The sequence below is a fragment of the Haliotis rufescens genome, unplaced genomic scaffold (assembly GCF_023055435.1).
Source record: "Haliotis rufescens isolate VD_foot unplaced genomic scaffold, xgHalRufe1.0.p SCAF_22, whole genome shotgun sequence".
NCBI lineage: Eukaryota > Metazoa > Mollusca > Gastropoda > Lepetellida > Haliotidae > Haliotis > Haliotis rufescens.
In genome coordinates, this window is record NW_025963913.1 from 3,446,667 (window position 1) to 3,459,672 (window position 13,006).

The 13,006-nt window shown below is 42.6% G+C and overlaps 1 protein-coding gene across 1 annotated transcript; it reads left to right on the plus strand.

Annotated features, from left to right (window-relative positions):
* Positions 1 to 4,877: 4,877 nt before the first annotated feature.
* LOC124136334 (glutathione S-transferase 1-like) lies at positions 4,878 to 11,246 on the plus strand. The gene is made up of 5 exons (XM_046502237.2): positions 4,878 to 5,093; positions 6,749 to 6,841; positions 8,141 to 8,256; positions 9,235 to 9,345; positions 10,637 to 11,246. The coding sequence occupies exons 1-5, from the start codon at positions 4,961 to 4,963 to the stop codon at positions 10,808 to 10,810; spliced, it is 627 nt and encodes a 208-aa protein (XP_046358193.1). The 5' UTR covers positions 4,878 to 4,960; the 3' UTR covers positions 10,811 to 11,246.
* The last annotated feature ends 1,760 nt before the right edge of the window (positions 11,247 to 13,006 follow it).

Here is a 13,006-nt window from a genome sequence, read left to right on the forward strand (position 1 = left end):
ATTAAGACAGCTCTTAAGATTATCCAAGTAACGAGATTCGTGAAAATCATTCCAAACATATTTGACCAGAGGCTGGTCACTACACTGGTCAAGACTGTTACTTGTTAGTTTTATGTGACAAGATAATTCAAGAGGAAAATGGTCAGAGACGGGGTTTTCCCCAATACATAATGAGGAAATATGATGGAAGAAATCAACTGAACAAATGAAATAATCATTAACGCTACTCCCCTGGTGGCTTACACATGTAAATTCTCCGTGCAAATCCCCATTCATACGCCCATTAACTATGCACAGATTAAAAACATTGCAAACGTTCAATAAAAGTTGACCAAATCTATTTACAACCGAGTCTACTGACGTCCTATCTGAAATAGGGACACTTTCCTCTGGAAAGGGATCACCTCTATTATTAATACTATCTGAATCATAGTCACTGAAGTTATTTTTGTTTCCACATCGGGAACTGAGGTCACCACACAGAAGTACATGACAATTAGCAATATCTGATACATGATCTATAAGATCAGACTCTAACTGATCAAGAGCACAAACAGAGTCCTTATGTCGGTAGTATGTTGACCCTTCAGGTGGTATGTAAGCACAAATCAATAAAATGTCACATGTGCTGTCCAGTATACTTCGTGAGAGTCTAAAACACAACAAGTTGTCAACATTAACAGCTATTGGATGACATAGTCTTAGTAGTTCATGTTTTATACCGACACATACCCCGCCACAAGAACGTCCGGAGCTGGATAAACTAATTGCACTTGAATAAAATAAGCTATACCCTGCGATCCAAAGTTCAGGTATTCTATCGACAACAAAAGTTTCAGTGAGACAGAATATATCAAAGGTCCGTAGATATGATAGGAAATCCTCATCAGAGTACTTGCTATAAAGACCGTTTACATTCCGCGATAATATGCGGAATAAAGATAATACCGCATCGTCGTCACTGCATGGATTCACAGAAGCGTCCGTACAGTCACCGGTGTAGTTGCTATTTGATCCATCTGAAATTTGGCCTTGGCCCCCATCCTATCTGTCACCTCTCTCACTTGATAGGGTTCTCACACCGCGTTGTTGGAGACGACGTACAGATCTGTTTCTTGCTGGTGTTGTGGGAACATCCTGACGGGCAACGGAAGGACGCGTATCAGGAACCGTCACGAGTTTCCCCTGCTTGTAATAGCCGCGGACACCAGTTCCCTCCAGTTCTTTGAGTCGTCTGCGTTGTCTCATCGTCAGGTCGCTTGCGATATTGAATCATGCTTCTTGAAATGATGGTCTTGCTTTCAATGTGTAGACTTTATCAATGGATTCCTGGAATTTCGCGATAAGAGGTCTGGGTCTAGTAGAGTCTTGACGTTTAGTCCAAAGTCTGTGTGCGCGGTTGATATCACACTTTTGCCACGTCTTTGTTTTCACATGTTCATTCAAGAGAGAGATAATAATATCTTTCGATTTTCCAGACATTTCATTTTCAACCTCTGGAATGCCGTGAAAGATCACATTGTCACGTCTACTGTTTTACTCTTATGACTTTGTACTACATGTACCCCGAGTTATCCTGCTACAACAAACTTATCTTACCGACATGTTTTAATGAGGCATTGTAAAAGAATTTAAAAGGATGCATAGTGGCACAGCGGTATTCCCGCTTGAGTCGTCAGGTTTGCATCGCTGAAAGCATCACTGTTATGAAGGCTCTCCTCTAACATTAAACCAGTTTTAGTATTTTATACCAGCCTACCCACAGTGAAGGAGAAAACAAAACAAAAACGGAATTAACCTTTTTAAACCCTGCCTGCCGACAGGTATTTTTCTGTAAAAAGTCCGTAAATCGAATAAAAAACTGTATGCTTTGCAAATTCCCCTAAATGTCTACCATACATTTTCTTAAATGACTTTACCAGTCGTGTGATGGTGAAACCTTGATTGAAAAGTTAAGTTGTAAATTTAATTTAAATAAAATGTATATATTCTAAAGTACCTATTAATTGAGAAATGTAAACGCCTTATCCTGGAGCGGATTGTATATTGCTCGAATAACGGGGAAAATCACACGTGGAAAATCGATATCATCCCTCATTTCGTACATATTACCTCAGCCCTGTTATTTTGATTCACTCCGTGGGGACTGTTACATTTATTTTCTGCCATAAGCATTATTTCGTTAACAAAGGTTATGCTTGCAACCTTGTCAAATACTGTTGGTGGTATATTTGAAATCGATTCCATACGACAAAGGATGTTTCACACGATAATAAAGAACGCGTTTCCCTCTGTTAAAACATGCATGAAAGATTTGTTTAACCGATAATATTTTTGATGTTGTGTTATCTCGTGTTGTATTCGCCACTAAAGAAAGCTTGATTCTGCTTCTGAATCCAATACACTGAAGAATAACTGATCGGGTTGTGCGCGAAAGCTCATTTCAACCAGCAAATCACCTGGCTGTTGTGAACATAATGTCAGATCGGAATTATCCTCTTGCTTCATAGAAATGAAAATAACACTGTCACCGTGACTATCTATTTTGGTGGCAATGGACCGTGAAGAGTGACTGAAGTAAGCCATGTACACACACACACACACACACACACACACACACACACAGACACACACACACACACACACACACACACACACACACACACACACACACTGCAATAATCTTGAATCATTGGTGATTTGATAAAAGACAGATACCCGTGATCACAAATATGCTATTTTTGAAATTCATTTCTCCGAGTAAATATCCGAAATTTAGATTTCAAAACATGTTGTAAACAGCTGAGCATAGGCTGCTACAGCTGAGTATAGGCTGCTAGAGCTGAGTATAGGCTGCTAGAGCTGTGTATAGGCTGCTACAGCTGAGTATAGGCTGCTAGAGCAGAGCATAGGCTGCTAGAGCTGAGTATCGGCTGCTAGAGCTGAGTATAGGCTGCTAGAGCTGAGCATAGGCTGCTAGAGCTGAGTATCGGCTGCTACAGTTGAGCATAGGCTGCTAGAGCTGAGTATCGGCTGCTACAGTTGAGTATAGGCTGCTAGAGCTGAGCATAGGCTGCTAGAGCTGTGTATAGGCTGCTAGAGCTGTGTATAGGCTGCTACAGCTGAGTATAGGCTGCTAGAGCTGAGTATCGGCTGCTAGAGCTGAGTATCGGCTGCTACAGTTGTGTATAGGCTGCTAGAGCTGAGCATAGGCTGCTAGAGCTGAGCATAGGTTGCTAGAGCTGAACATAGGCTGCTAGAGCTGAGCATAGGCTGCTAGAGTTGAGTATAGGCTGCTAGAGCTGAGTATAGGCTGCTAGAGCGGAGTATAGGCTGCTAGAGCTGAGCATAGGCTGCTAGAGTTGAGTATAGGCTGCTAGAGTTGAGTATAGGCTTCTAGAGCTGAGCATAGGCTGCTACAGTTGAGTAAAGGCTGCTAGAGCTGAGCATAGGCTGCTAGCAGTTGAGTATCGGCTGCTAGAGTTGAGTATAGGCTGCTAGAGCTGAGTATAGGCTGCTAGAGCTGAGTATCGGCTGCTAGAGCTGAATATCGGCTGCTAGAGCTGAGTATAGGCTGCTAGAGCTGAATATCGGCTGCTAGAGCTGAGCATAGGCTGCTGGAGCTGAGTGTAGGGTGCTAGAGCTGAGTATAAGGTGCTAGAGCTGAGTATAGGCTGCTAGAGCTGAGAATTGGCTGCTAGAGCTGAGTATAAGCTGCTAGAGCTGAGTATAAGGTGCTAGAGCTGAGTATAAGGTGCTAGAGCTGAGTACAGGCGGCTAGAACTGAGTATAGGCTGCTGGAGCTGAGTATCGGCTGCTAGAGATGAGTATAGGCGGCTAGAACTGAGAGTATCGGCTGCTAGAGCTGAGCATAGGCTGCTAGAGCTGAGAGTATCGGCTGCTAGAGCTGAGTACAGGCGGCTAGAACTGAGTATAGGCTGCTGGAGCTGAGTATCGGCTGCTAGAGATGAGTATCGGCTGCTAGAGCTGAGTATAGCTAGGCTACTAGAACTGGGTATAGGCTGCTGGAGCTGAGTGTAGGGTGCTAGAGCTGAGTATCGGCTGCTAGAGCTGAGTATAGGCGGGTAGAGCTGAGTATCGGCTGCTAGAGCTGAGTATAGGCGGCTAGAGCTGAGTATTCATGCTCAGCATGCGTTATCCCCCTGTGCTTTCATGAGTGTCGCTGAGGAGGTGACGTACAATGATGGAAGGAAAAATGCATCTTCATCCCTGAATCTATCTGAAAAATATATCCGTCCCTGAAACGTGAAAGCGTGGTTGTTAATGCTAACAGATTGTAATGGAGAAGCAATAGCGAGAGAAAAATAAAAATAGATAACAATAAAAAAATTATTTATTTGAAATGTTATGAAAATCTGCACCCCCTCTCCATGAAAGACTTTATCCGCCCTTTTTTTTTAGATTTGTGTTAAGTCGTATTTCGGATTCAGGGTGAGTAAATGAGACCAGAGAGACAAAATAGATGGTATTCGGGATTCAGGGGAGAGTTAGCAGCCTCCTGTAAGAGAGGCTATCAATTTGGTTCCATTTTAGTTCGGTACGGATATTACGCGGTACCGTTTTAGCTACAACAAGAGCTGTACGCGTCAACTCTTTGACATTCCAATGACACAGCATTATAAGCTCAGATTCCCCACTACAGTCCGGAATGTTCCTATATCCTTGTCCGGCCATGTCATATGCGTGTCTACTATTACCAGTATCCGGTCTACTACGAAATGCACAACCCTCTAGGATTAACTCGTTGGTAATACGTACTGCTGTATATAATACAAAGAGTCCACGACACGCTACCTCCTGGTCGTTTGTCGAGTCATTATACCGGCTGTGTCGTTTACATCCGTGTCACGTGACGTGTAGTATAAAACGCAGCAACTGTCCATCGCCGTCAGTCTCGCTAACGCTCAGGTGTGCTGCTTGTTGATTACAGGTGTTAAACATGTCGACCTTCAAGTTCACGTATTTCAATCTTCGTGCTCGGGGCGAGATCCCGCGCTTGGTTCTCAATGCTGCCGGTGTCACTTTCGAAGACAGGAGGGTCGAGTTCAGCGAGTGGGGCGCGCTTAAACCAAGTAAGTAGAATACTAATATTTATTGAGCAATGCTGACATCTTAGAGGAAAATTTGGGAGAGAGAGAGAGAGAGGCGGGGGGTGGGGGTGGGGGAGAGAGAGAGAGAGAGAGAGAGAGAGAGAGAGAGAGAGAGAGAGAGAGAGAGACTTCATACGGAAATCATATATTTATAGGTGATTAGCTATTCCATTTGTAAAACAAAACAAACGCCTTTTCCAAAAGGCTGTATTCGTACTTGTAATAAGTATGGATTTATGATAAAAGTATTTCTATTTTTGTACGCGCTTGTGGTTGTGGCATATTTTGTAACATTTTAGTTCAAGGGCTCCGTGGTATTCCGGGGCAGCATAGGTCGCCAGCATCACGGAAGGCCTGGTTGTTGTAAAAAGTACTACATATTGTTAAATACCTTTCAGCTGACTGAAATGTACCCCAACATAAATCAGAATACACAAGTTTACTTCAGCTTGACATGTTCTTGACATGAATCATCCACAATAGGCAGAACGGGTTTGGAAAATCTACACCACATAAATTATAGATTAGCCTGATATGACTGCCCCAGTACATGTGTACTCAGAATATATTTCCCAAAAGGAAATAAAAAATTGAAAGGCCTGATGTTGATGAATGATCGTATAGAGATAAAACCTATAGAGTGTAGTCGTTTGTTTGTTTCTTTTTTTAAACGCCGTACTCAGCAGGTTTAGAAATAAGCGATGGGGCGTCATGCTTCGTTGATTGAGTGAGACTTCGAGTGTCTGCCTTGGGGAAAATTAACCCTTTGCTAGCCAAACGACCATGAGATGGGTGAAGTGAGGTAAATGGGGTTTAACGTCACTTTCAAGGTCATTGCACTTTTACACTGACGTGCATGCACGTCTGTGCGTGGCTGCTTGTACTTCTCCGGAGTTAGGCTTTTATAGTGTTATCCCGATGCGATGCCATGTCTCGTTACCCCACTAAGATACGGACCGCCTCCGTGGTCTAGTGGTAGAGCGTCCGCCAGGAGAGCGGAAGGTCCGGGGTTCGATCCCGACCAAAAGACGTTAAAAGATGGTACTTGTTGTTACCCTGTCTGGCGCTCGGCATTAAGGGGCTAAAACAAGGACTGGTCGGCTCGGAGTCAGTATACTGTGTCTGAGTGGGGTATTCATGTTAAACTGCGGCATGGTATCTCAGTGAGCTAGCACTATAAATCGGCATCACTAGTACAAGAAGCCACACAAACACACCCACGTACATGCACGTCGCTATATAAGTGCAATAAACTTGGACGCGACGTTAAACCCCATTTCACCCCACCCACTCAGATACAGTATACAGACTCCGAGCCTCCCGCTCCTTGATTTATCCCCCAAATGGCGGGCGCCAACAAGCATACCATGTAAACGTCTTAAGAAGTCGGTAAGACACGGCCATGGGACTGGCGTTCCGCTGTCTGGACATACTCTCTCCATTACACAATGGAGGCGGTTACCCTGACATCAATATAGGTATGGCTGATCCAATGTTTGAGGGTTGGTCTGCATACCAGTCACTGGTCGAGACACGGTTGGGTACACTCATTATTTCAATATTGCTGACTCATTTTCATACTTTGAATAATATGCCAACCCACAAACTGGAAATATGATATTTAAACCTTTTTACAGGTACCCCATTTGGACAGCTCCCATACATAGAGATCAACGGAAAGCCGTTCCCCGAGAGTATGGCCATCTCGCGGTATCTGGCGGCCGAATACGGTAGGTGATTGCCTGGAGTTTATGTAATCTTATTAGCGTACGCGTATATATGTGCATATTAATGATCATGCAAATACTTAATGCGTATTACTTCTGATTCACATTGCAATTATGCGTATTACTTCTGATTTACATTACAACTACGCGTATTACTTCTGATTCACATAACAAGTACGCGTATTACTTCTGATTCACATTGCAATTACGCGTATTACTTCTGATTTACATTACAATTACGCGTATTACTTCTGATTTACATTACAATTACGCGTATTACTTCTGATTTACATAACAAGTACGCGTATTACTTCTGATTCACATTACAATTACGCGTATTACTTCTGATTCACATAACAAGTACGTGTATTACTTCTGATTTACATTACAATTACGCGTATTACTTCTGATTCACATTACAATTACGCGTATTACTTCTGATTTACATTACAATTACGCGTATTACTTCTGATTTACATAACAATTACGCGTATTACTTCTGATTCACATTACAAGTACGTGTATTCCTTCTGATTCACATTACAATTACGCGTATTACTTCTGATTCACATTACAAGTACGTGTATTACTTCTGATTCACATTACAATTACGCGTATTACTTCTGATTCACATTACAAGTACGCGTATTACTTCTGATTCACATAACAAGTACGTGTATTACTTCTGATTCACATTACAATTACGCGTATTACTTCTGATTCACATTACAATTACGCGTATTACTTCTGATTCACATTACAAGTACGCGTATTCCTTCTGATTCACATTACAATTACGCGTATTACTTCTGATTCACATTACAAGTACGCGTATTACTTCTGATTCACATAACAAGTACGCGTATTACTTCTGATTCACATTACAAGTACGCGTATTACTTCTGATTCACATTACAATTACGCGTATTACTTCTGATGCACATTGCAATTACGCGTATTACTTCTGATTCACATTACAATTACGCGTATTACTTCTGATTTACATTACAATTACGCGTATTACTTCTGATTCACATTACAAGTACGTGTATTAATTCTGATTCACATAACAAGTACGTGTATTACTTCTGATTCACATTACAATTACGCGTATTACTTCTGATTCACATTACAAGTATTTGTATCACTTCTGATTCACATTACAAATTACGCGTATTACTTCTGATTCACATTACAATTACGCGTAATACTTCATATTAATAATGCATCTTTCGTGACAAACACTATCAATGGTCGTGAGGAATATTTACAACCGAACTGACAAACTGTGCTTGAATCAAGGCTTGGCCGGGAAGACCCCCCTGGAGCGACTGAGGGCGGATTTCCTCACAGAGCAGACCAGGTCCATGAAGGAGGGTATCTACAAATACTTCTTTGAGAGCGACGCCACCAGCAAGGTAAGTGTTGGGGTCGCCAGATGACTGGCAGCAAAAGTCGTATATGCTGAGCAAAAGAGTTAGGGGTCATGAATATTTTTGGTGTATTTCTTAGGAAATTGTGTGTTCAGTTTGCACTACAAAAGAAATGTCACAAAAATATGCATTATCCCTAACCCTTTTGTTCTGAATATAAAGCGCTGCAAACCCAATGATGATCCCACAGTTAGTCGTATTGTCCTTCCTGTCGGATTGGTTTGATCAGTGAGAATACGTTTAAATAGCAAGGGACAAGGCATTATCATGACCCTTTTTGGCTCACGGGATATGCATAATTTAGGAAATTAGGAAAACGTTTTTTTCAAATCGGTATACACATGTTATCAAATGTAGTCATAAGAAGAAGAATTATATTTGTCCATTACAACAGTTGCATGTTTGTGACTTATGACAAAACTAAAAGCGCATGTAAGGATAAACATTAAAGTTTAGATTTTAGAAGTGCCATGAACAAGTCTTGGACCCAATATGATTTTCTTTGCATACAAGTAGAAAACGTTACATCTCTAGACATATTTGAGACAGAAATGATGAAAATTCCACACCCAAAAAGGCTCTGAACATGCTTAACAGTGACTATTTTTCACACTCGGGCCCACTCGTCTCGTCTCGAAGACTAACGGAATCATACGAGTGGCCCCGACTGACTCCGGCCATCGAGAGTGCACTTTTAATTCTTATGTAATGTTCTTCTAGTCAAGATTGTGCAAGGTAGGGTGGGTTCGAAACAGTCATATGATAAAATAGTTAATCTATATTGTTGTTGTTTTCATTCCGCTGGGTGATGAGAAATAATACTCATTAGTTAATGCCAACCCAGTTAATCATTATCAATGTCAAAAATACGCCATAATGACCCTATACTGTTTGCAGCGTGGTCAACTTATAATGTATTTTATAGACCCGAACCGAAGACCTATGTACCTGTTCATATTTCAGGCTGAGGGACAAAAGAAGTTCGAGGAGGAAATCCGCCCCAAGTACTTGACATCCTGGGAACAGGCGGCCAAGGATAACGCATCCGGAGGAGGGTATCTCGTGGGAAAACAGGTAAAAACTGTCAGCCCATCGTCCATCCTTACACATTTGGGAGTGGGGGAGTGTGTTACGCTTCGTTGAATAGTATTTCCATCTTCCCGGGCAAGGGGAATAACTGAGTAAGTCCAGTTTCCACCCTTGCCGAAGAAGGCTGGAATTATCGAGTTATTTTTAGGCTGGACTGACGAGTCTATGCATAGTCCAACCAAATTCGCGTTACGAAATCGACATCCGGTTCGTAAAGTGCCGTGCAGATTTTGGTCTATTGCAGGATTTGCAAAACACCTGTGCCGTCAACCTTGCATCAACAGATAATTTCCAAATCTTTTCATGTTTTTAATCAAAGTGCTCAAGTGATTTGATGCACTTCGCGGAGTAAGACCCGTTTTATTACAGTATAGATCTTGATTATCGATCAGATCGTCTTGACTGAACGCCGTCATTTTGTTTTAAGCAAATGCAAATGATGTGAGATGTGGAATCTGATTGGTCAATAGGAGGGACTTAGAAGGGACATAAGTCATAACAGCCACTGGTGGCTCTACGATGGATCCCAGAAATTCCAGCCTAGATCGACAGGGGTGGAAACTGGACTGTTACAGTCAGTTAACACCCCTGTCTCGGGAAGATGTAGTATTTCAGTTATATGATGTTGTGTAAGTGCAACTTGAGAGGAAAGCCTGAAGTGACGCAGGAGTCAGAGGTATACCACTTTTAACGCCTCGCGATAGCGGAATGGTGCTGACTAGGCTGTCAATATAATGAAGTCGTCCTGCTGGTTGCAATATTCCAGTCATGCCACGGCAATAAATATCCTATACACAATATACACTATAACCATTGGGCCTCTTCAGCGTGAGGAGCTTTAACTACCGCTCCCCCCCCCCCCCCCCCCCCCCCCCCCCAACCAAAAAAACAAAACACAACAACAACAAAAAAACAACTACAAAAACAACAACAACAAAACAACAAAAACAACAAAAACATCACCCCGCCACCCCACCCCACCATCACCCAGACCATCCCACCCACACCCATGCAATATACAGTGATAGATGTTGTTTTTTCATGCATGGCCATGTCAGTGAGATCTGTTAAAGCCGAATGGGAACAAACAGAAACAATTGGCTGATATTATGTTCACCGACATAATACCGAACTATCCAATCTTCATCTCGTCTTCAGCAACCACTTTAATAAACCTCATCTCCAGGCTACCCGCTTCATTGGTGAATATTATCATTGTTCACACCGGTTGAACGTATGGACATCTTTCCTGACCTGTATGCTTGTTCCTCCCTAGTTGACCATTGCCGATCTGGCCGTGATGGACGCTCTGGACGCCGTGCTGCAAGATGAGGCTTTCAAGGCCACGTTCGCAAAGACCTACACCAACCTGTCGAAGAACTACGATACGGTGACTGCTGTGGCGAACGTCAAGAAATACAGGGAAACAAGGCCCCAAACCTCTATTTAAACGTTGACTTATATATCACAATGAGCAGAGGTGTATGGGTGTGTGTGCCACAGTCTGCTTGACGTTTGCCAACGTAGTTATACTCATGAACAATCAGCGTTGCTGGGTCGGTCGGTGAGATAATTTGGCCAGTCGGTGAGATTAACATGTTATTCGACTGGACAAGCCAGGCATTCCTTGTTGTTTCAGTCCAAGTAGTAACATTGCATTCGCCATGGCGACATGGCAATCGTAATCATTACTCTTACAGTTTGATTACAATTAGTCCGGTAGCAGGTTGTTTGATTGTTAGATTTATCGTGGCGACACCCATTGTTTGAACTCTTTTTATCGACGATTTACATCATTTGTTATTTAACACACTCATTTTTGTTTTATACGTACTTATGATGCATAAACTCACTGTTTTCATAGGTCAATACATTTTACCACTTAAGCTGGTGTTTGCATTTTTTTGTTCAGGATTTATTTCAATTTCATATATTATACTACGGGAAATCGTTATATTAATATCAATTCGCTCGCATTTTGGAATCGTTCAATAGCGGTGGGGTAGCCAGTGGTTAAAGCATTTGCTCGTCGGGCGGAAGGACCAGGATATATTCCCCACATGAGTACAATGTGTGAAGTCTGTTTGTGGTATATGTACCACACCGTCAAATTGCTGGAATATTGCGAAAGGCGGGATATAAATATGTTCACTTAATCAAATCGTTCAGCGGGAGTACGGTACCCTACGGCTGATGGAAGAGCAACGGACACTTGACATGAAACGTTGTAACAAACCTTTCCGATGATTGTGGGTGTGAATGTTTTCAAATACTGAAGTGGGTGAGTGAGTGAGTTTGGTTTAACGCCGCTTTTAACAGTATTCCATTTATATCACGGCGTGTCAGCTTAATGTGGGAGGAAAGCCCGAAGTCATGCAGGTCTTAGACGTTTACCACTTCGCGGAAACCCACGAGCACGGGTATGGTGCTGACAAACCTAAAAACATAATCGGGGCGAACCGGGATTGGAACCCACAATCGTAGGTTTCTGGCGTGTCCAAGGGACGCAACTCTACACAGCGAATTGCGGCGCCTTAGACGATTGGGCCATCCGTGCCCCCTCAAATACTGAAAGAACATACGTAAATACTGAGTGAGTGAGTGGATATTGTTTAACGCCGCATCCGCAGTTTTGCAGCTATTCGCGCCGAACGTAAATACACAGGAGAATCACAAACTATACACGAAGCTGTGTTTAAGAATACGCCTTTCATAGTGAGTGAATGTTGTTTAGCGCAACAACCAGCATTATTTCAGCTATGTAACGGTTCATGGGTTTTACATGATCGGGTAGGAATAGGTCTTCAGCAACCCATGCTTGCCGTAAAAGACGATTATGCTTGTCGTAAGAGGCGACTAACGGGATCAGGTGGTCTGGTTGATGCATGTCACCGTATCCCAATTGCGTGGATCGATGTCAATCACTGGATTGTCTGGTCCAGACTCGATTGTTTACAGACCTCCGTCAATTAGCTGGAATATGGCTGAGTGCGGAGATAAACAACAAACATATGAATGAAAAAGTGAGCTGAGATCCACTGTATTAGGGCACCATGACACGCAAGTCACAGTCTGAAAAGTCGCCTTATAGGAGTGAGTGAGTGAGTTGGGCTTAACGCCGCTTTAACATTTTTCCAGTTATGTCACGGTGTGTCAGCTTAATGTGGGAGGAAATCCCGAAGTGATGCAGGCTTGTCTTAGAGCTTTACCACTTCGGTGAAACCCACGAGCACGGGTATGGTGCTGACAAACCTAGAAACATAATCGGGGCGAACCGGGATTGGAACCCTCGATCATAGGTTTCTGGCGTGCCTAAGGGACGCAACTCTACACAGCGAATTGCGGCGCCTTAGACGATTGGGCCATCCGTGCCCCCTCAAATACTGAAAGAACATACGTAAATACTGAGTGAGTGAGTGGATATTGTTTAACGCCGCATCCGCAGTTTTGCAGCTATTCGCGCCGAACGTAAATACACAGGAGAATCACAAACTATACACGAAGCTGTGTTTAAGAATACACCTTTCATAGTGATAGGTACATCAATGAAGTTCTAATCCGGCCCCAGTGAATCATCTCATGTCACAGATTTGCAGATATTTAAAAAAGTAGAATTAGAAATAACCCTTAATTGCTTTGTCCGTCG